General features: G+C 35.0%; 1 protein-coding gene across 1 annotated transcript; it reads right to left on the reverse strand.

Annotated features, from left to right (window-relative positions):
* Window positions 1–4480: 4480 nt before the first annotated feature.
* Window positions 4481–23223, reverse strand: LOC121428562 (eukaryotic translation initiation factor 3 subunit G-like). The gene is made up of 9 exons (XM_041625269.1): window positions 23133–23223; window positions 15602–15648; window positions 14065–14153; window positions 13158–13217; window positions 10913–11020; window positions 9131–9440; window positions 8577–8710; window positions 7626–7732; window positions 4481–5360 (listed from the first exon to the last, which is right to left on the reverse strand). The coding sequence occupies exons 1-9, from the start codon at window positions 23147–23149 to the stop codon at window positions 5339–5341; spliced, it is 894 nt and encodes a 297-aa protein (XP_041481203.1). The 5' UTR covers window positions 23150–23223; the 3' UTR covers window positions 4481–5338.
* Window positions 23224–25299: the final 2076 nt, after the last annotated feature.

Genomic DNA, 25299 nt, shown 5'->3' on the forward strand with positions numbered 1-25299 from the left:
TTCCACATTGATATGCAAAATGGCTCTTTTACTATGGCCCTTTTTCATGAATTGAATTGAAGGTCCATTATCATTTCATCGCAGCCAGTGGCTGAATTGAGAAAGATTTACATTGTAAAAACATAATATATAAACATAAACAGTGAAATATTTGATGTAAATCATAACCGCAACAGTGAAAATTAACAAATATTTTTTGAAAGAAATGTACAATAACCAATTAACATTGTAGTAAACTTTGGAGACATGATAAAACAATGCGTATAAACTTACTATTATAGAGTTTTACTTGAAGTTGATAAAGTAAAATGTTTTAAAGACATAAATTGCAAAAATTTTCATTCTCATTTTCTGTCCTCTGCCTCTACTCTCTGTTAGATGTATTATTGGTCTTTTATCTTCTTAACTCTTTTCCCACCTCTTTCTTAATTTATTCTTTTACCCACCTCCAACGCTTAAAATTATACCACTTTATTTGTGCATCTTTATTCTGTTTTCTAGGGCCTATTTAAAACTTTATGATGTTATACTGATAGTTGTATGCAGTGGATCGAAGTTCATTGAATCCATTTTGAGGGTCATATATTGGCAAAATAAAAAAATGAACTTTTCAGAATGCAGCCACTTTTGAAACAAAAAGAATAAAGAGGGTAAGAACAAACTCTTGCAAGCAGTATTGATCTTGAAGAAGAAATGTCAGACATTTGTCCTTTTTGATACTTTCTCTCAATTTTGGTTTCTTCTTTGTACCATTACTACTGAGTTATTGTGTAGATAGATAGCTAATTTGTCCAAGGTTTGCTTGCACAAAAACAAATGAGAAAATTTACATATCATCCAATTTTGATGAAATATTCAGTGTTAATTGATTTATTTTTTTTGTGTTCATTTTTTTTAATCTCTGGATGGACTTGCCTTTTAGAAATAAAATGCTTGGAGCAAGTTGACTTGTGTGGCAAAATCAAAGAACGCCATCAATCTCAGTTTGAGAAATAATTGTAAAAAAATATAAGAGTGATGAACATATGAATGTCAAGAACGCAACCCCACCCATTGATGAAAAAAATAGATGTTAAAAAAACACAATTTAGCTCATTCAAATGACAGTGCAACCTCTTCATCCATGATATATTTTAATGATGAAACCAGCTCCCCGTCTTACAAAGAGTTATGACTCATCCGATCAACCTCAATTATACGAAAATCCATCAATGTCATAATTTCCCTACCAAAATTTTGCAGTCATTTTGTGAACAGAGAGGAGCACATCCCCATGCACATCAAATTCCAGTAGCCAAAACAAAACAAGGAATATAAATTAGCACACACCATATCTCGAAAATATTTTGAAAAAATTTTCATTTTAGATGTTGGTCATCCAGAGTTATAGTTGATCGGATCACTTGCAACTCTTTGAAAGACGGGGCCATGTATTTCATTTTTTCACATAAAAAAAACGCTGACCTACACTGACTTTGGTAATGTTTGACATCTACATCTTGGTCACATTTTTACATTGGAGTGGCATTTGTTATCTCATCATTCATATGCTCATAACTTTCATTGATCTATTTCTTTAATGTTTTTATTTTATACATTCCAGTTTTGAGGATTCCATTCCCATTTACAGTTGACGAGATGAGGTGCAAATAAATCATCTGAATTTCAAGCAATTCCTGGAGAATATCTGTTTCACCTTTTTTATTGGTAACAATAAATAAACAGCAGAACAGGCGTGTACGCAGGGGGGCGGGGGTGGAGGGGTTAGGGTTATGGGTTCACCCCCCCCTCAGATTTTTTTGAAAACTTTTTTTGCTTGTCAATTTTCATTCAACTCGAACTCCCCCTTTCAAAAATCCTGCTTACGCTACTGCAACAGAAAACAAACTTTCAACACTAACTTGATTTTCCAAAGAGCTATAATTTATGCACAATTTTACTTTTTTGTACAATGGTATTAAACATGTGTGGTATAATTCTTTGATACATTAATAGAGATAAAGGCCCGAATTCACAAAGGTGATTTACAAACCATGGTTTACATAGACTTCATGCATTGATTAAGCTCAATTCAGCACATATGTTGAAAGAGCATTCAATATAGAATGCACAATTTTACTCAGCAAGTATAATTGATGCTTGTTTACAGCATCAATCTTATTTCAACAGGGCTTCTTCAGACCAGATCTTTACTGGGGAGGAGGGTCTTATTAACCATCCTCCCAACTAAAGGTTAATGAGCCCACTGTTATGAGTTGTACTCAATGTAATGAGTCCATTCTAGTAACGTTTGGCTCATTAATAAAGTATTAAGCATAAATTTAGCATCACACAGCAAAAACGGATATTCATTATTTGATGTTTTCTCAACATGCACGCTGAATTGAGCGTAATTTTCAAAACCACCTTTGTGAATTCGTGCGGCTATTACTGACCAATAACCTCACAGCCAAAATGCCTGACGCTAAAGATGAAAAATGTATTGAAATGGGATAGCAAGTAGCCAGCCGGTTTCACTGAAACCACATTCATATCAAGGAACATTACTCCAGACCAACTAATTGGTTTGTCAGTGCTCATAATGCAATAGCTTTCACTGGTATGGGGGTGTTTAAAAAGAGTTAAGTGTGACTTAGTGGGTGTTGTAAGAAAACATTTATATCTGATTCGTCTAATGCCAATTCTTCCAATTGCCATCTCGTCTACTATCATTTGGTCTACCATCAGTCCGTACACTCACCACATGGTCTACTTTCATTTAGTCTAATGCCATTCCGTCTAATAACCAGTTGGTCCAATAGCCATTTAGTCCAAATACCATTTGGTTTGATTGGACTTTGTGTTAAATTGTGCAACATGAATGAAAATGAAATGGATTTTAGACCAACTGGTTATGAGACAAAATGGTCATAGAGGAAATAGTGATTAGACGAAGTGATGATTGGACCAAATGTTTATTAGACAAAACGTTGATAGACAGAATGGCATTAGACTACCAGGTAAATGAAAGTAGACGATGTGGTCAGTGGACGAGTTGGCAGTAGACAGATTGGCAATTTACCTTTAAAAAGAGTAAAGTGTGACTAAGGTGGTGTTGCAAGAAAATATTTGTGACCAATTCCAAATATTCTGTTGCAATTTTACAATCAATATATCAATTTCAGCTGTAGCAAATAAGACTACATTCCTTACAATTAATTGCAAGACATGTGATTGATTTAGGGACTGAAAATAGACTTGCAATTGATGACAAGTTTCCTGCAACACCCCCTTAGAGTCGTGATTAAATGCCGACACACACATTTATTAAAAATCGCAATTTTTAATATACAGTAATGCGCATCCCCTTGGCATATAATTTGACCGATGTAATGATGCCTTTTATACTGCATGCAACTTGGAATTTAAGTGCAATTCATCTTCAAATCTTTGTGAAACACCTTCTGGATTTTTATATTTTTGCTTGTGCATCACTAGCATTATTCAGGATTTACTTAAAGGAGAATGAAACCTTTGGAACAAATAGGCTTGTGTAAAAACAGAAAAATCAAAGAAACAGATCAACAAAAGTTTGAGAAAAATCAGACAAATAATGAGAAAGTTATGAGCATTTGAATATTGCGATCATTAATGCTATGGAGATATCAAATTGGCAATGCGACAAAGATGTGTGATGTCACTTGTGAACAACTCTCTCATTACTTTATTATATATTTCACTTGAATTGCCTCTTTTATCACATCTATCCATAGATCATGTGTTCTTTCTACATGAGGGCATGTAATAAATATTTTTTTAGAATACATCAAGGTTAGAGAGTTTGTATCATCATAAGAAAAAGCATAAAGAGACATTTTGAGGGTATTTTATAGTCCACCAAAGGGAAAGTTGTTCATCAATGACATCACACATCCTTGTCGCATTGCCAATGGGAGGATCTCCATAGCATTAGTGATTGCAATATTCACATGCTCATAACTTTCTCGCTATTTGTCTGATTTTTGTCAAATTTTCTTTATTCTTATTCTTTGATTTTTCTGTTTTCACACAAGCCTATTTGTTCCAAAGGTTTCATTCTCCTTTAAGGTTTCATTAATATCCAGGGTAGAGATCTAAATCAAATTTTGCACTTCGAATATATCCCCAAGGAAGGTAAATATAACCTTGTAATATGGCTTTCTCTTCTACATCGACAAACATGATCAGTGGACTGAGATATTCAACTCATCCTCACAAGCTAAAAAGCTCCTAACATAAACATAGGTGAATGGAAGGAAATGCTTAAAGATAATAGTTGCAGTAAACACTGGTTTCATGGTGGAAGTCTGTAAAATTAAGATTAATTGTCACTATATCATCTTAGATCTAGATCCGGTACAGTTGTACATAAACTGAACTTAATGAAATAATGGACTCTAAACTGAAAAACGATCACACTGTAGATCACCAACACAAATAACTACATGTGGGACAGTGTATTATCATTGCTGGGGAAAAGACCCAGCAATTGGAATGAATCCCATGCTAAATTTTAAAAACAAGGAATATTGAATTCTCTAGCAAATTGTGTTAAGAACTCTAGTGACAAATATGAAAACTAATTTGAGATTTTTAAAATTACATTAAATAAAAGAACATTTTAGAGTATATGATACCAGGAGAATATGACAATGATAAATAGAATATTGAGAAGAAATATACTTAAGCTGTATGAAAAGTACCATAAGCAATGTTATATCAGCACTTTTATCCCTCGAGACATCAATTTTCTGCAATTTTGGTTTCTTTTAGTTTTAAACATTCAGATTATCTTTTGCTGCATAAACAGATGAGTATTACATTTCTTCAGTAAATCTCTTCTTTAGACTCTTTAAAATAACTACAGTAAATCATCATTTGTATTCAGTTTGAAAATAACATTATCAATCAGTATCACATGCATGATTATCAGATCAGGGGTGGCACCAGGGTGTTTTGATGGGGGGGGGGGGGGCACGATGACTCAAAAAAGTTTTTGTTTTGACACTTGTTTTAATAAAATGACACTAAGACACTTTTATTAATAAAATGACAGGGGTAACATAGATTTACATGGTTCAGACCTCTCTTCCAATAATTTAATCTTGTCTTCCTTCCCTTTTCCCACTATTTTTGGGGTCTTAGTTTACCGCCCTTGTTCTTTTTTACGACTTGAAAATTACAGGGGGGGGGAGGCAGTCACCCCCCCCCTGTGGCGCCACTCCTGATGATGTTCAATAACAACCATGTCTGACATAATGCTTGTAGTATATTGTGGAAATTAAATTTGATATCATTGATGACAAGTTCAACTTGATCCTCAGTGCTGGTGTCCAGATGGCCTGTTGATTTAAAAAATATAATGAAAGTATTCAATCATGAGGTTTTATTTCCACATTTTCCTATGAAATAATTATATTCATTTAAACCAATCATTTTCCCTATTGATTTTGACACTAGCATTTAAAATAATACAACAAACTGAGTAATATTAAAGGAATTGTACCATAAACAATCAATTCTTTGATCATCAATGAAAGCATATATTTAAGCACTTATTAGAAACACCTGGGCCCATCTTACAAACAGTTATGATTGATCCAATCAAATCCATCATTGCCATAATTTTTTTTTCAACAGGAAATTTTCACAAGGACCTTGATAAACAAAGAGGAACACACTGATGAATTGTCAAGACAACAATCAATGATATGAGTATTCAACATCATCTTGAAAACACTTTGAACAAACATGCTTTTTAGATGATGACATTGCTGGCTCTCCTTAGTTGTGGTTGATCGGATCAATCATAACTCTTTGTAAAAATGTCCAGGGGGCCGGTTTCATAGAGAATTAGCTATTAATGTAACTACCATACCATACCAGATTGATTGTACCATTGAATTTTTTACTATTGATACACAATAATCAGTGCAATTATTCAGAATCCAGCTCCGCGATCAATTGCTAAGCTTTATATTGCAGGGCCCAAGGCAACATCCATATTATAAAAATATCTTCGCCCACTAAAATTGATAATCGGAGCAGGTATCACAAAGAGTTACAACTATGGCAACGTCTCATAGAAACAATGCTCAGCAATCAATCATAATCAAGGTTCTATGGTAGTTACATTAATAGCCAATTCTCTATGAAACTGGTCCCATGGACACTAATAATAATAATAATAATAGACAGTTCTTGTATAGCGCATAACACATTATAAATAACGTCTCTATGTGCTTCCAAAGGACTTGGATATTATTACCCTGGCTTTAGCCTCGCAGCCTTTTACAGCGCGCTGGCATTTCAAGGAATAAATTCCTGCCAGGTACCCATTTACCTCACCTGGGTTGAGTGCAGCACAATGTGGATAAATTTCTTGCTGAAGGAAACTACGCCATGGCTGGGATTTGAACCCACACTATTGTTTAGAACACCCTAAAAACATTTTATAGTGTGCCACTTGTATCATTAATCTATAATTGTGGGTATGAACCGAAGGACGTATCCACACACAAGTTTTGGTATAAATCGTTTCCACCAGGCCTCAGTTCATAACACAGTAAGCTTTGCCTAGGTTGAATCTATGGGGACCGTAGAAATCTATTAGACTTTGGAGAAATTTGATTCCAGAAGCCGTCACCTTTTAGATAATCTGGTCTAAAAAAATGCTTCGGCTGACAGGTCAACATATGCAAATTTTGCCTCATTCAACTTTTTAATTCATGGATTTAGGATTCAGCGTTTATCCTAAAATTATACAGATTTTACTCCCACTATAAGAATCAAATATAAAATCCAAACACATTTGAGATTTATATGTTTATCTGTAAAGGATTCCCCTTTTCTCAGAGACAAGGATGAAATAAACTGAGTAAATTTAATGATGGGGCATAGTGGTCTAGTGGTTATGAATCTTGTCTTTCAATCTCATGATAAAGTAAGTGTTAACCGCCAGTAGTATACAACTTGAAGGGAAATCCAGCCTTAGCCATAAAATTTTGCGTTGGGAAGGAGAAAAATAAATCAAATAGAACGGTGAAAGTTTGAAAGAAATCAGACAAGCAATAAGAAAGTTATCGCTGCTTTAAAATTGAGATCACTATTACAATGTAGATTTCAGATTGGCAACTGGGTAAGTAAATTATGACAAGGGGCAAGGACAACTTTCCCATAGGCTAAGTATTTTATTATCAGGGATTTGTGGTTTTCTCCTAAGTACCCATTCCCCTGGGGCAGTAATCTTAATGTAACCCAGGTAGTATATTGTTTTGTGTCCTCATGAAAGTAGAATATAATTTGAAATAAAACTTTTGGAAAAAATGACATTTTAGCCATAATATGTATTGGAGTACATGGAAGAGTAGTCCTTGCCTTACATCACTATCACATCCCATATGTGGCTAATTTGAAGTCTCCATGGGTATAGTGATTACCAATATTCCAACTTTTAAAAATTCATAACGTTCTTGTTGTTTGTCCAATATTGTTCAAACTTTCACCTATCAACTTGTCTGATTTTTCTTTTCCTTAGAAAACCAAGTTTTTATTTGGGTTGGATTCCCCTTTAAGCAAGTATAATTACTATTATTATTGTGACTTACTTGGCCCATTCTACCTTCAAGATTAAATGATCATATCCATAACCTGACAAACATTCAATGGCTTTGGCTGCACTCTCCCGGAAAAAGTAATTGATGAAAGCAAAACCCTGTGGTATGGTGAATAAAAGAAAAAACAAACTCATCAGTTGCGTACATGCTCCTTTCAAGTAATGAAAGCAAATCCCTGTGGCATTATACCCCCCCAAAAAAATAAATAATTAAAAAACAAGGCGAAGCTATCAACAGCATAGCTTGGTAATGTCATTCATTTGAAATGTTGCTAAATCAACCTTTTACGAATCTGTAATCTATTGACCTGGGTAGGATTGATTGGTGGAAGGTGCAGGCACACCCGAGGAAGACCAACATTAAGTCGCACAAAACAAATAAAATAACATATAACTTGTCAACATTGATCAACAGTATCCCATATAAGTACTTGATTGAATGAAGAAGTCGAGAGAAAACAGTGTTTGAAGTTTGGGGTTCACTCAAGCATAAGATGTGCACCATGTGCAATCTCAATGAAACTTCCAAGCAGACAGCAAAAACTTTTTTAAAAAAACTCTTGTACCTTGTTATCTATTTGACATCACAACTTTGAAACTTTAATAGTAGGAACATAAAGAATCACTCTTTCAGATGAGCTGATTTTCTCATTTTTGTTTTTTGAAGACCAGATTACTATTTTTGCTATTCACAGAGAAAGAACCTTCCCTACATTTGGTTTTGAGGTAGCTGGTCACATAAATAGTGTAGCCCGTAGAATGCCGAAAAATGTAAGATGACCTCTTTTGGGTTGCCAAATTTTTTAGACAAATTCGCACCCCATAAAAGTCCAACAGTGGATCTGTGCCTGAGATAAGTGATGACTTCTGTAACTGGACACATTCATATTTACAAACCCTGCTTTACTCAAAGACCATAATTAGTTTGCTTAATCATGCCCACCTTAGACTGTCCAGTGACTTTACATTGAGCCAGGAAGATTCTCTGAATAGCACCAAACGGTTTAAACAGGGTCTGTAGATCACTCTCTTGCGTGTCTTCTGACAAGTTTGTCACTCTTATGGTGGCAGCTTCATCTGAGGGTGTTGCACAAAGAGATAAGATTAGTACTTACAATTGATCTTTGCTACTTATTGCACATGGTTTGCCACAAATATACAGTAGTGCACTTATCAGTATGAAAATTCTGTCGATATATCGCTAAAAATATCTTACCAATATCGACAACTGTCAACAAAAGAACATTTTATTAATAGTTGAAAATTCCATTTATTACATAGAAAATCAATATGCATTGCATTGATAAGCAATGTCACAATACTGGTCAAAATTTGTAGCTGCCACTGTACCAACAAAGCTTTAAAATGGGTGGGTGAATGAATGAATGAATTAAAAAAAGAATGAATGGAAGAGTGAATACATGCAACTTAATTGAACAAATGAATAAACAATGAGTCAAAATAAATTGATAAGATAAATAAACAAATCCTACATACCTCTTTTGTTTCCTGCCATGGATTCCCCTCTCCTCTTTCCTCCGTCCCTTGCACCAGGTGGAATGTATTTACCCACCGAGCCGGTTCCTGATCCAACTTTAGAGCCTTCCGTACCGGTATTACCGGTCTCTCCATCCTGTGCACCTGTGGAATCCCCTCCACTGTTAAGGAGCTGCTGTTGAAGCGGTTCCAAGGATTCCTTGTAGGGACACTTCGTGGTCCAATGCTCCCCCTTGCACACACGGCATACCATGATACGCTTGGCTTTGAGCTTCTCTAGTTGGTCTTCTGTAGACTGCTGCTTCTCATTCTAAAGGGGTAATCATCACAATTGCTTTTAAAGATAAAATTCTGGATGATATGAATGGACACACCAAAGACCACTTTTGCTGCTTCATTATGTTGCCAAATTTTGTTTGTCCTTTCTCCTTGATACATTGTATATAGTGTGTATATGTACCACATACCATGAATTTGTAAGCTCTGAATTGTATTTGATGCATCATGACTGAAATTTAAAAAAAAGTTTTTCAACATGTCTTTTCATATAATAAAACTTTATCACAAGTTGGCAATAAGACCGCTGGATGGTATTGCTGACAATTTAAGTTGACCTCATATAATTTCCTGTGTAGAGGAAGGCAGGTTAAGTTGAGCATAGGGGCAAGTTGAGTGACCACCCCCAGGTCGATAATGAATGAGCCAGATATTGTGTTGGTGTCATGCATTGATGACCCATTGCATAACCCCTAACCCCACCACGTTGTTTTCAACTTAGAAACAACAGTACTTTTTTAGAGGGAAAAATACAAATTTCAGCCAAAAAGAAAAAAAAGGTATGAAATAGATGCTTTTTACACACACACAGGGCAATTTGAGACCAATAAATGTCTCACAAAGCTATGCAAATATTATTTGACTTTGACAAATTAAATAATTATTACATTAGCTCTTTCAAATTTTTCCCTTTTGTCTCTTTCAAATTCAATAACTGAAATAGGCTGAAAAACAAGATAAAAGATAAAGGATTTATTTTGAGCATATCAAATTTGGAAAATACTTCAACGCAAAGCAATTTAGCAATCATATACCTTGAAACCTTTATAATCTGAATTTGAGACCTTTTCCCCTGGCAACTGTGTGAATAGTGTGACATCATTTTTAAGTCGACGCCTTCAAATGTTTCCTAACAAATTTAAAAAATGCTATAGAAATGCTATCTATTATCATCCTTACTACCTACATATGGCATTATCAAAATGGAGAATATCTATGCCCTTTGTAAAACAGTCAAAACTATAACAAAATGAATCTCTTAAATGATCTCAAGATATCTTCAAACTTTGTGACAAGCTAATAAGATATCACTGGGCGATTCCATACGTGTCGTACCGGACATTTTTCAACAATTTCTAGTCTCTTAGCTGATTGCTTGAGCAATGAAAAATTATTTTTGGTCACTGATAAAGTTATAGTGGGTAGTCATGTGAAAAACTGATTACCAACAAAAAATATTTGATTATGGCTGAATTAAGGGCGAAAATGTTGTGTGTCGTACGTGACTCAGAAATGTCCCGTACGACACGCAAATTTTCACCTCTAAGCTCTTTATGGACAAAATATTTTTTGTTGGTTCTCATCTTTTTATATAGCTACTCCAAAGTACTTAAATATTATCACAGCACAAACTGAAGTTCCTTGTTTGTTTAGACAAAAATAGGTTGAAAAATGTTGCGAAAATAGCTGATTTTTCTAGCATGGAATTGCCCTACTAGTACTTACATCTTTGTTTGACACAAAGTTCATGAAGACTTCATCGTGTACAATAGCAGTAGTACTTGGATTAGGACCAGGTGGATCACTTGCTGAGTTTCCATACTTTGCCCATTGCTGTTACAACAGAACATTAAATAATAATAATCATAGTGATTATTATTATAATGATTACAACAATAATTCTAAAATAATAATGATAATTATACTAATAATAACAATAATAATGATAATAATAGTAATAATAATAAAAATAATTAATATAGCACATCACAATCGGGAAGTCTATGTGCTTTACATGTACATCATATCATTAACTTTACATGAACAATATTATAGCCCTAAAACATTTAATACAAATTATATACATATATATACATTTACATTTACATATATATATAGTCAATTACGTATAACAGGAGTGGCTTTAGCTCTGGTTATTTATTCATCAATCTATGATTTTCCAATAGGGGTACATCAATACCATAAAGAATTTATGTATCAGGCATGGACTCTGTGGCCTGTATTCTAAAGTAGGGTTTAAAGGGGAATCCAACCCAAATAAAAACTTGCTTTTATAAGAAAAAGAAAAATCAGACAAGTCCATAGGTGAAAGTATGATCTATATTGGACAAACAACAAGAAAGTTATGAATTTTTAAATGTTGTAAATATTGGCAATCACTATACCCATGGAGACTTCAAATTGGCCGCATATGGGATGTCATAGTGATGTAAGGCAAGGACTACTCTTCCATGCACTCCAATACATATTATGGCTAAAATGTCATTTTTTCAAAAAGTTTTATTCTAAATTGTATTTTTCGTTCTTGGGGACATAAAACAATATACTGCCTGGATTATATTTAGATTAGTACCCCAGGGGAATGGGTACTTAGGAGAAAACCACAAATCCCTGATAATAAAGTACATGGCCTATGGGAAAGTTGTCCTTGCCCCTTGTCATAATTTACTTACCCAGTTGCCAATTTGAAATCTACATTCTATTAGTGATCTCAATTTTAAAGCAGCTATAACTTTCTCATTGCTTGTCCAATTTCTTTCAAACTTTCGCCATTCTATTTAATTCATTTTTTGCCTTCCCAACACAACATTTTATGGCCAAGGCTGGATTCCCCTTTAACCCTATCTAGGCCGAGGGGGGGCCTCGGAGGCCCCCCTCAAGGAATCGCGCAATATTTTCGCGGTGCAAAATTTTTTGACAGCGCCGCTCGCTGACTTTTTACTTTCAAGTCTTGCGCAACTTTTGAGACCAATTTTGCATCCGTCACCCAGGTACGTGGTTCCGAAATTACGCAACATTATGTAAGTGCATGTCCGACCGAAAATTGCTCAAAAACGTGATTTCATGTACAAAGTCAATGCAAATTGTGTTTTCAACCAAAATTCATAAATGTATGATTATTTTTAGTTTTGCTTGTCTAAATGTATTCATTTCATGCTTTTTATGATCACAGAAGAGTCCCAACATATTTCATTGAAAAAACAATGAAAAACAAAAGGTTAAAAAAACAAAGAAATAATAAGAAATTGCAAAAAACAGTATAATACATAAGAAAATGATTTGATATCACAATTTTTTTCATGTACACTTGCTAAGGACACAACAAAGAGTTTCTATACCAAAAATTAGTACGTTTGGAGCTCTATTTAGGGAGTTAGAGGAAAAAGTATGATTTCGCATACTAATTACGCATAAATTAGCATCATCACTTAATAACGATTCGCACGAAATGAATTACTATACAATCTTGTAGATTATGTCCCAGGTAACCCGCATGCCAATTTTCGGCGCGATCGCGCGATCAACGGCCAAGATTTTAGGGGGGGCCTGGGAGGCCCCCCCCCCGCCATAGGAACTCCCAAAATACCCCGGCCTAGATAGGGTTATCTTAAACTCAAGGTTTAAAGTTGTGGTTTAAGTATGGGAAGCCAAAAGTTCAAATTATTATTAAGTTGTATGTTGCTTATGTTTACTGTGCTCTTTCCCGATTCATCGATGGTGAAGACAATAATCTTTTTATACTTTTAGACAGTTATGAATGATTTGAGAGACAAATGAGCTGAAATATTGTATCTCTACTGTGATTTATGTAACAATTGGCTAAACCCTACTTCAGAATACGGGCCTGTGTGTTGCATTCTACTGTGCAGAGCCACCCATGATGTCTACCAGCTGGGTACTCTCAGGTAATGCTGTTTATATATTTTGTTTGCTAATTTCATATTCATACCTTTCGTTGAGCTACTGACTTGGAGGCTTTCCTCTTCTCAATCTTAAATGTGCGTGTGATCTGAGAGAGAAAAAAACTTCATGAGTTAAAAAAACTAAATACATATAGTCTGTTAGGTAAATCACAAAATATAAAAATTTCTTTTACGGGCCGGTAACACAAAGATTAGAGATTGATTATACAATCGATCCCTTTGACTGATTGCACATAATGATCAAGGTACTCAAGGTGAAAATCTGACCTAGATCAAGCACTAGGTTTCGTGTTACCGACCCCTGATCATCATGTATTGATGAAATACAAGCAAAAAATAAAATTTGCGGTTCAGAGAATTTGCATATTTTGAACGGAAATATTGCAAAGAACAAATCACTGAATTTTTGTTAGTAAATTGCAGCACTGTGCTGTTTGGTACTGTTACAGTGGCAGTTAAGTAGGATTCACTTACTGTAGATGTTAACAGACTGACTTTGTAGGACTATTTGTTCATTTTAAAATAAATGAATATATGATAACAAAATGACTTGTATGCACAACCAAAACATGAATACATGTACATAAGAATTATTTGTAGAACCTTCGATACACAGGCCTACATGTAGATAATAAACTTGTAAATAAACTTGTAAATCCATAGACTTGTAATTTTTTTTACTTCATTCCATTTAACATTGAATTCACATCTTGTAATCCTGTGTAACTACATTCTTGAAATTTTTTACTTGACATCCTAACTGTATAAATACCAATGACTCTGTTAATTTTCAGGCTGAGGATGAGGTGCGACACCTCGAAACATGTTCCGTTTATTAAAATGTTATGTTCTATTCTTTATATTCGTCTTCAATTTAGTATCGTGTCGTTCTTTTAGATAATAAACATAAAACTTGTGTAATATTTTGGGTACCTTTATCAATTTTCCATCTTCATCTCGTTTGTATTCAATCAACTTCTTGAAATCTCCTTCAAACAATTCTTCAGGAGGTGGAATACTCCCTAGTTAGATAATAGGAAAGAGACATATAAAAAAAGATTTAGCATACACTGTGATACACTCCTGCAACTTGCCTGATTTTTAACCCCCAAAATGTGGAAAATAATGCTCAGTTGAATTCCTTTATTGATGATTGTACTTTATTAGTGTACAATGGATTCAATAAACTTTCAGTAAAGAAATGCAAACAATTTAGACACCTGCCCTGGCTCTTAATTCTGGCCTGGTCTATTGTACATCCAAGCTAAAATGATAGCAACCTAGTTTTTACAAATAAAATAAAATAACAAACATTGATATTTTGACCAAAAAAAGTTCACATATGCTCATCAAGGTCAGCTTTAAGTTTTGGGATTCATTCATCATTAATCACACAAGTTCAAGCTTTAGTGAGCACTACAAAGGAAATTCTGAAAATTGTCTTAAGAGAAATATTCTTGTATCTTTATACCATGGTCACATTTGTTCTACGGCGGCCGTACGGCTAGTCGAAAACAGCCGTTTTATCCATTTTGATTCAAACCACCTATATGTAGTTGGACAAAAAATTGTTAAAACGGCTGTTTTCGACTCGCCGTACGGCCGCCGTAGAACAATGGTGACCATGGCATTAGAGTTACAATAAAATCTGTATTCCGAAAATTGTCTTAACTTTTCTTGTAACTTTCACAAAGAGTGTATGATGTCAGAGATATAATGATGCATAAATATATAATCGACGCATATTATGTCTTAGAGCATGATATCGAGTTACAAGTATTCTGAAAATTCCCTTATCTTTGCGTTCTCTTCACTTCTTTGGAAAATACAATAAAATTTACAAGAGGTGGGGCTTTTGTAACTTATTGTTGCATGCGATATTTGTCCATCTGCAAGAATTATTTCTTGCTGCATCCCGCAAAAACATGTTTTACAAAAGGAGACATTCCAAAGACATTATAACAGCAGATCGGTAGACTTTTCAGCAATTAAAAATTGGTGTTCGCAACAAAGAATCTTTTCAGAGAAAATCTTTGAAAAGAGACACGTGTATTTTTAGCACAGAAGTGCACAAGCGTCGGGGGCGCAAGGAAATTACGCCTCATATCAATAATGCGCTTCATTATTTTTCACAAGAGACGCTTCTATTGGTTGACCTAAGCATATAACAAGCTCAATGATTGGTTGATGACAGAATATTGGGTGTGTCAGAGATAAAATAGGGGACGTCCTTACAGAGATAACAAAATTTTCAGAATACCAATTTAAGAAAATTTTAGCGCGCTGTTATCTTGCTGACTTGCAAGAAAAGTTAAGACAATTTTCAGAATACCACCCCTCAACTTTTAATCATGTGCAATAAACATCCTTTAAAGAATATTTTGCATTGATCATTATCTTTGCTAGTCCTTTTTTAGGTTGGTTTCCTCTTTATAAAAAGAGGAGACATCAGTCAAAATAATGAACTTACTCAAATCTCCTTCCTCTACTTGGTCTGCCCAGCTAATGGGTTTAGATCTGTAAAGCAAGAAGAAAAGTTTATTTTCATTTACCATTGACCCTCAAGTGTCAATCCACAGCATACAAAATAAATATAATTCTTTTGATAAGTTGCCAATATACTGGTGTATACTTATTTCTTTAATTTAAAAAAAAAATCTCAGATTTTAGATGACTGACACTTGCACTGTGGAGAAAGTTAGGGGCTTGGGGATGTTTCTTAAAGCTGTCCGTAAGTGACTTAAGAAATACATGTACTTTGATCCTTTCTTGTGGTAAATGATATTGACCATTAGCACATAAGATCGGTACACCAGTCATTCTTAAAGTCGCTCTTAACAGCTTAATGAAACATCCACCTGGTCTTATGTCACAAAGAAGTGTAATTTGGGTTACATTATAGATAATAGATGCTATAACCTTCTTTTAAATCCAACAAGTTTTTGACCAAATATCACCTTTGTTTTAGCATGTGGGGGCATGCAATCTATATAAATCACTCATTCAATGAACAAGGTTATGATATAACCTTGTTCTCAGTTACATCTCCATGTGTGACAAATTAAGGGTGGCAATGTTTGGCTTATTTTCTCTTTTTTCATGCTTGATTTTCTTACACTGTCAGTTTTCATTACAGCTATTTATCATAAAAATTGGCTCTTATGTAAATTTAATTTTTTCAATTATTTTTTTCTTAATTAAAAATAGAGATTGAAAAATGAAAATTTTCTTGCCATATTACTTTTAACCAATAGAGGGCGTACACAAAAATATGCCCAAAATTCAAGTTTTTGAGCGCTCTGGTGAATGCAAAAATTATTCCCAATTAAGTTACTAATGAAAAATAAATTGCAACTGTATGGAAATCAGTAATTCTTACTTACTTACTTACTTACTTCCAGGATACTGCCCAACTCCCCTAAAAGGGGTCAAACGGGCAGGGTTGCTGGTCACAATTCTGGTCACAAAAGTGATATTTTATTGATTTTTTAAAGTGTGTGCTCAATGCAGCATTGGCATACCATAGTCCTACCTGTAGATTCTCCACAGGCAGGATGGTAGCACTCATTCAATGAACAAGGTTATAATATAACCTTGTTCTCAGTTATATCTCCATGTGTGGCAAAATAAGGGTGGCAATGTTTGGCTAAACTTCTCTTTTTGTTTGAAGCAAATGCTTGATTTTTTTACACTGACAGTTTCCATTACACCTATTATTCATACAACTTGGCTCTTATTTAAATTTGATACTTTAAATCATTTTTTTCTTAATTAAAAATATAGATCAAAAAATGAAAATTTTCTTGCCATATTACTTTCCACCAATAGAGGGCGTACACAAAAATATGCCCAAAATTCAAGTTTTTGAGCGCTCTGGTGAATACAAAAATTATTCTGAAGTTACTAATGAAAAATAAATTGCAACTGTATGGAAATTAGTAATTTTGGTCACAAAAGTGATATTTTAATGACCTTTTTAAAGTGTGTGCTCTGGACAAGGCCCTCGCTGCCATTGAGTACAGCGCCACGCGTAATTCAATTTTGGAGATTTAGCGCCACGCGTAAATCATTCCATCGATGAAGCGCCACGCCTAAAAAAATAGCGCCACGCCAAATTCCGCGAGCGCCACGCCTGAATTGCTCGAAGCATTTTCTACCTCCATGCTCGAGCATGGACCTATTCCCGTAATAGGTCCATGCTCGAAGCAAGCGCGTGGCTGACCGCTACCATGCATCCCAAACCCGGGGATGCCAGCGCTAGCGCGCTGCACCCCGCTCACCACGGCACTGACTGACTCCAGCACACCTCCCTGACAGTGTAGGCATGGCGGTTTTAGTGAGCGTGTTTACGTTATTTGCCTGCATGGCGAGCTGGTATAGCCAGAGAGCTACACATTTTCTAACAGAGGTACATGTACACAGACAATCAGTGACTGAGAAAGAATGTATTGCTATGAATTCAGTATCGAAGTCTGTACATGATCGAGTATTTTAAAATTGATTTTTTATGATTGTTTTGAGTGACCTGATAAAGAATTAACTCCATCAAATGTTATTTGAATGATTTTGTTTACCCTTATTTTCCGACCTACCTTTTTCATCTTTGTCAAGTTTCACAACTACAGGATGTTTGTTTTTTTTCTTAATCATATGGGCCAATAGATTGGCGCGGTTCCAAAATTTTGAGGGGATGGTTGTGTCTCCTAAATAAGACGACCTCTCTCCACTATAAAAATAATTTTTAAAAGTGCCATCATTCAGAAAGGAATTTTGCCCCCGCCCCCTCCGAAAAATGACAAGCAAATAAAAAAAAGTCATCAATTCCAAACTTATTTTGGGTACATGCACACACCCCACCCCTGGATCCGCGCCTGTTATGATAGACCCGCTTTTATTTTCATTTTTATTTTTTTAATGACTTAAATTGATTGAGATATTGTTATGTCACTAATTTATAATTTCTCTTTCTTTGATGGTACCCGTGACGGTAATGAAATATCTGAGTGAAGTAATGAACACTCACAAAATAGAAAACGCCAGCTTAATTCATACATGCAGTTGGCGTTTACAAGGTAGTACACGGGTCATATAAAAAAAGTTATTATTTTTTTTTCTAAAGTGTAATACAAAGAAAGTCAAAGTTGCAATTTTTAGTGTTAGTGGTAAATGGTATTCGATGGTTGAATGTTATTTGAACTGATTTATGAATGTGTAATATTTGGGACTTGGGTTGAGGTGAGGTTTTAGTTTTTTTTTTTACCTGCACGAATTGTCAAATCAATCTTGAAACTGAAAGATATGCCTTTGTTTACAATTTTTCAGGGTGCAAAGTTTCGAGTGTTGGATAATTGTGATTTTTTTTCAAGCAAAGATAAGTTATACATTTTTTATAAGTGTTTGACAGAAATTGCAATGTATGAAATAAGTTGAGTTTTTACCAAAGTTAGGCAATCATAATAGATCATGAATGCCAATATTTTCCATGTTCGTACCATTATATTTCATGTCTCACTGTTATGCTAAAACGGGCCAACATTGAATAAATCCCAAAATACATCATCATGAATGCTCAAGAAACCTCGATATCTAAGCAATATTCCTTCAAAGTCAAATAAGCTTTGTCTCGCCTTTGCGTATTTGATCTGACGGTATTTGCCACTCCCCCCCACCTCCCATCTAGAATGAAAACCCCAGACAACACAAGTATCAGATTTCTGATGACCATGTGGTTCTCGATCAAGATTGCGCAATTTGTACTTTTCCTTAAACAAAAGGGAATGGGAGGAGGGTTCGTGAAAGGGGCTAGTCTACGTTTTCAGTCGGTTCTAAAATGTCAAACTACCAAAATGCATATTCTTCAGTAAACTATACATGTATTTAAAATAAGGAATAGTTGGATGAAACTAAAAACGTTTGCATTAAATATGACTGGAAAATGTCCATAATTGAATTTGAACCACGACTATTATTATTATTAATCATATCGTGCTATCATTGATTTCTTGCCAATAAGGCAAGTCTCCAATCTAAGACTAGCAAACAAACTTCTTCTTTATTAACATACATGTACTCGTCCAAAAGAATGATGAAAGCTGGAACGTAATTTTCTCAATATGGAAGAGATAAACAACTCGAGGGGTGGGTAACTCTGAAATAAAGTATATACAAGGATATGAAATTTAGAAATATATAGCATGTGAATTGAAAACAGATTTAAAGAAATAAGATCAAAAGTGGCAAAATATGTCATGCTAAATATATTATTCAATTTGATTTATTCATATACATATGGTATCCTGTTCCAAACTCTATTAATAAAAGAAGTACAACTTGTTAGAACAGAAATAAAGAAAAATAGAGGACTAAGCATGGAAGAAAAGATGGAATGGAGGAGAGACCACTCAGACCCTCTGATTCATGGAAAGTCAGATGAACTGATGCCAAAAGGAGGGACATATGGAGTTGGAAATCGGTACAAAATATTTTTTTCCAGGGGGGGGGGCTTGTTATCATCTACCAATACAGAAGATCAAGTTGACCAACTGCTCACACAATCCACACACAAATTACAGCGCAAACATGTGGTGTCACTCAATGGTCAGAAGAATTTTAAAAAAGTTTTACGACCCTCGTAACTTACTCGCCACATCGAGCCTGGGGATCCACTTGTTAAGATCACTTGATCGACTGTAAATAAAATGTAACCTACGAAAATCCTGGGGGACAAGCTGTCCTTATTTGACCTATAGTCAAAACACTGAGGCTAATCATTTGTACGAGAGCCAAACCAGAGAAGGGAGATCATAACAAAATGTACATATAAAACTAATTCTAAGCCATTAATACACAAAAACAGTTCTAAAACATTCTAAATCGATCGTTATTCTGAGATGTTTGTGACTTCTGTTCGAGAACGGGATTTCATAACGAAATCAAATGTATATAAAATATATTTTTACTTGTTAGCACAGGTCTCAAATCAATTTCGAAATGTTCCTGATTGTCCGTATATCTGAGATATTTACGACTTCTATTCTGTTTTATTTCCCTTTCCACCATTGTCTAAATAATATGCCATTTATATTTCTTTTTGGAGAACGGGATTCATAACGAAAGGTATAAACAATATATTTTTACTTGTTAGCATCTCAATATATTTTTACTTGTTAGCATCTCAAATCAATTTAAAAACGTTCCTGATTGTCCGTTTAGTACTAGTATTCTGAGATATTTAGGACTTCTTATTTCTATTCTGTTTTATTTTCCATTCCGCCGTTCCTTTTGGAGAACGGGATTTCATAACGAAAGGTATATAAAATATATCTTTACTTCTTAGCACCTCAAAACAATTTTAAAACGTTCCTGATTGTCCGTTTAGTAATCTGAGATATTTAGGACTTCTGTTTTATTTTCCTTTCCGTCGTTCCTTTTGGAGGACGGGAGTTCATAACGGAATGTATATAAAATATACTTTTACTTGTGAGCACCTAAGAACGATTTAAAACGTTCCTGGTTGTCCGTTTAGTAATCTGAGATATTTACGACTTCTGTTCAGATTAATTTTCCTTTCCACCATCGTCTAAATAATATTATGTCATTTATATTTCTTTTTGGAGAACGGGATTTCATAACAAAAGGTATATAAAATATATTTTTACTTGTTAGCAGTTAGCACATCAAATCAATTTTAAAACGTTCCTGATTATCCGTTAAGTAATCTGAGATATTTAAGATTTCTATTTCTATTCTGTTTTATTTTCCTTTCCGCCGTTCCTTTTGGAGGACGGGAGTTCATAACGGAAGGTATATAAAATTTATTTTTACTTGTTAGCACCTCAAAACAATTTTAAAACGTTCCTCGTTGTCCGTTTAGTAATCTGAGATATTTACGACCTCTATTCTGTTTTTTTTTCCTTTCCACCATCGTCTAAATAATATTATGTCATTTATATTTCTTTTTGGAGAACGGGATTTCATAACGAAAGATATTTTTACTTGTCAGCATCTCAAATCAATTTTAAAACGTTCATGATTGTCCGTTTAATAATCTGAGATATTTAGGAATCTTATTTCTATTCTGTTTTACTTTCCTTACCGCCGTTCCTTTTTGAGGACGGGAGTTCATAACGAAAGGTATATAAATATATTTTTACTTGTTAGCACCTCAAATCAATTTTAAAACGTTCCTGATTATCCGTTAAGTAATCTGAGATATTTAAGACTTGTTATTTCTATTCTGTTTTATTCTCCTTTCCGCCGTTCCTTTTGGAGGACGGGAGTTCATAACGGAAGGTATATAAAATATATTTTTACTTGTTAGCACCTCAGAACAATTTTAAAACGTTCCTGGTTGTCCGTTTAGTAATCTGAGATATTTAGGACTTCTTATTCTTATTCTGTTTTATTTTCCTTTCCGCCGTTCCTTTTGGAGAACGAGAGTTCATAACGGAAGGTATATAAACTATATTTTTACTTGTTAGCACCTCAGAACAATTTCAAAATGTTCCTGGTTGTCCGTTTATTAATCTGCGATATTTAGGACTTCTTATTTGTATTCTGTTTTATTTTCCTTTCCTCTGTTCTTTTTGGAGAACGGGAGTTCATATCGGAGGGTTTATAGAGTACATGTATTTTTTTTAACTAATTAGCGCCTCAAATCAATTTTAAAATGTTCCCGATCGTCCGTTTAAGCAGCGCGCACGCGCGCATCGTGGGCGCACGTAATGCGCACGCGCGCGCAACGGCGCGGCTGCGCCCAGCGCTAAATTTGGGAAAATATTATCAATTTGGGAAAATATTATCAATTTGGGAAAATATCATCAATTCTGAAAAATGCGGCACGCGTAATTCCTTACTTTGCGAGAGCCCTGGCTCTGGACAACACACAACGAACAATTGTCCATAGACTGTGTACAACGGATAGATCGTCTCCGCACAGCAATTCTAAGACCGCTGATTGGTCAATCGCGCAGATCACGTCATGATCACGTGGTCCGAAAAATAATTCCTTCGGACTGCGTGCGGAAGTATCGATAGCGATAACGATATCCGGTCACGATGTGTACGCGGTAAATGGTCTTGGTTCGTGATCGGATCGCTCCGGTATCGATCAAAAATTATCGAAACCCTGCAATTTCATGCATATTCACGCGACGCTCCGAAACCCGGAAGCCAATTGACTTTGTGCACGTTGCGATAGACTCTACAAATTCCAACGAACACGATGACATACAGACGCTAATTTGTAAGATTTTGACGGAAAAGCAAAAAGTAATCGAAATTCTCTTACCTGTGCGGTATCGGTGAGAAAATAGATCCTCCGAGAATACCTTTCATAATTCATATAAAATACGCGAAAGTGAAATTCTAGGTCGATTTTGGTATGAGGTGATAGAGAATTGCACACTTGTTTTGTTGGAATTCTGTGTGGGGAAATAAAAGGCTTGCACTGCGCATGCTTACTATATTTTCATTCATAAATTGGTTCTCGGCAGTGGCTGGATGACGTCATGTAATAAGCAAAAATGTACACGACCGCTACATTCACGCTCCGCTATCCGTTGTACACAATTTGTCGCTGTGCAACATTGTCATCAATGGCATACCATAGTCCTACCTGTAGATTCCCCACAGCTGGCAGGGTGGTAGCAGTGAACAAGTGATATAAATTGAATACACACTCACTCATTGCAATGCAAGCGACATAGACAACATATCTTGCATATCAGATTTTCTGGGCTGTAGGCGTAGCTGGTGAATTCACTCGCAAGATATTCCAATACCTTTATCAAGAATACGTGATATCACCTATTCAATTACGTGCAAAAGATATCGCACACGCTGGGCCGTGGCACAGGGCTCTTGAGGAGGGGAAAGTCGACGAAGATGGTGATAAAAAGAATCTTTATCATGAGTAATTTTTCAATCTTATGAGATAATAAAACCTTTCAAAGTAAAAATACAAAATCAAACATTTAAAAAATATTCTCATTAATGCTTACGTATCGGCTGAAGGCATATTTGAAGACTCTTTCTAGGCCAACTTTTGTAAAAGTGAACAGCTGCTAAAGTATAACACACATGCGTGACTTCACATATAGCTATATATATATATATATCGCGGCGCGGCGCGCGCGTACAAAAATGAATTGGACAGCTGCACCAAAAATGGACAGTAGATGGCGAACCCCCAGACCCCCAAACCTCGATTCGGGGATCAAAAGGGGGGGGGGCAAGCAGCTCCCCCCTCTGGCGGATTACACCGGGAAAATAAGAAGAAAAGAAAGAAAGAAAGAATTAAGAAAGAAAGAACATAAATAGGGAAAATAGAAGGAAAGCGGGAAAGAGAAACATGTGAGGAAATACAAAATATCCAGAAAAATATCCACTACGCTAATAATACATTAGCGTAGTGGTGTAGTGGTGGGGGTCAATCATTATAGAAATGCAGAATATTCATGTACATGTACCAATTTGGCAAGAGAAAGCAAGTCACATTATCTACCAATGATTGATATTGGTTTGTTACTTTTGCAGCTGAAAAAAAAATCATCATCACCTAAAACTTAGAGTTTAATTCTAAAATTTGGATTCTTGACAAAGAGCAAATCGAGAAGACAAAAATCATTCAAATTGTTATCATGTGACTTACTTCCTATGCCAAAATGAATCAGAATTATAAATAAGTTTAACTTACGGTTAAATCACATTTCTAGGCTCTTTATCTGGCTCTCCAAGCCCTTCAGTCGTTGATTTTGGCATGGCTTTCTGATACTATCTTGTGTCTTTCTGGAACTGCGGACAAAGCCTCACCTGAAGGAATAAATTAAGTTGATATTTTAAAAAAATGTTTGGCACTATAATTTTTTTTTCTCACATGGATACATTACATGTATATAAAAAAAATAAAAGGAAACTTCATTTGACTACTAGGTTTTTGTCGGGGGGGGGGTAAAGGGGTCAAGATGGGTTAATATGATGAACAAAAATGCAAGGAAATATAAGGAATCTCTGGTTGAGAAACGTCACTTCATGCAATTATTCCTCATAATTCATCTTGCACACACATATACACATAGTGAGGATGGGTGAGGGAAAGAGAGCGAGCATCGTCATCGTACATGCAAAAAGTATTAAATCCATCACTGACGTATAGATCCCCCCCAGATGTTTAACGACCAAGAAAAAAAAGAGAAAAAGAAAGAAAAGGAACGGGAAAGGGTGAAATAAAGAAGTATTTACTGAATATTATTACGTCAAAATCTATCCAAATATTTGATTTCTGTATTAAAAAGTTCAAAAATTTTGCTCACTCCCTTCGCTCTCTTGCATCTTTGGAAAACTTTTGTTCCATCCGCCATATTTAGCCCTCTCAAAATATTTGGCTCATTACGCCACTGAATTCAATTGTAAGAATTTTATGTTTGCTTAATGTAAACTTAAGTTAACCCTAATAAGACTGCCAGGGTATTTTGGAGGCAGGAAAGATGGGGGCGGAAGGGGGTGGGGGCCCCTAAGATCGACCGTTAATTGCGCAATTGTGCAGAAATGCAAAATGCCTGCCACAAATGAAAAAAAATGTATATTTGATCATTCTAAAATTATTTAAATTTATTTTTAATTAACATATTTTACTAAATCATGCATGAAATTAGAATTTGGCTAGAAATCTATAAACAAAGCCCTTGAAGTTTTTGTTCAGACACATAAAAATTAATTGATATCAAATCCCTTTCAATTTTAGGAGTAGGCTTTATATGGGTCAAAAATACTTTTTTTTAATTACAATATGGGAACAATTTTTTTTATTCCTTGTAATGTATCTCAACATGAAATGACAATATTTTTTCTCTCGGGTCCGAGAAAAAAGTGTGCCGGGCCACCAAAACCCCCCAAAATCACAGTTTTGGCCACAACTTCTTTATTTGGTGGTCTTTTTCTTTGGTTTTGGTGTCTATTCATGTGTTTGGGGGTAGGCAATTTGTTTTTCCTATAATTAGTACTTTTAAACCATTATTTGTAGTGTTAAATGGTAATTAAACCTAAATTTTCCAATTTTTATAGCCTTTTTTCAGCCAAAAAGCAGGTTTTATCGTCCTGGGGTTCTTGGATTTTAGATGGTACGAGGTCAACAATAGGAAGCACCTTCATAGAGCTATGTCGCTTCTA

Source organism: Lytechinus variegatus, chromosome 15 (assembly GCF_018143015.1).
Source record: "Lytechinus variegatus isolate NC3 chromosome 15, Lvar_3.0, whole genome shotgun sequence".
NCBI classification, from domain to species: domain Eukaryota; kingdom Metazoa; phylum Echinodermata; class Echinoidea; order Temnopleuroida; family Toxopneustidae; genus Lytechinus; species Lytechinus variegatus.

Coding starts and splice junctions, on each gene's coding strand:
- LOC121428562 (XM_041625269.1), bottom strand. Junction 14,154..15,601: donor AGTAGAGGAAGGAGATTTGA/GTAAGTTCATTA, acceptor TTATCTAACTAG/GGAGTATTCCACCTCCTGAA. Junction 13,218..14,064: donor AAGATGGAAAATTGATAAAG/GTACCCAAAATA, acceptor TTTCTCTCTCAG/ATCACACGCACATTTAAGAT.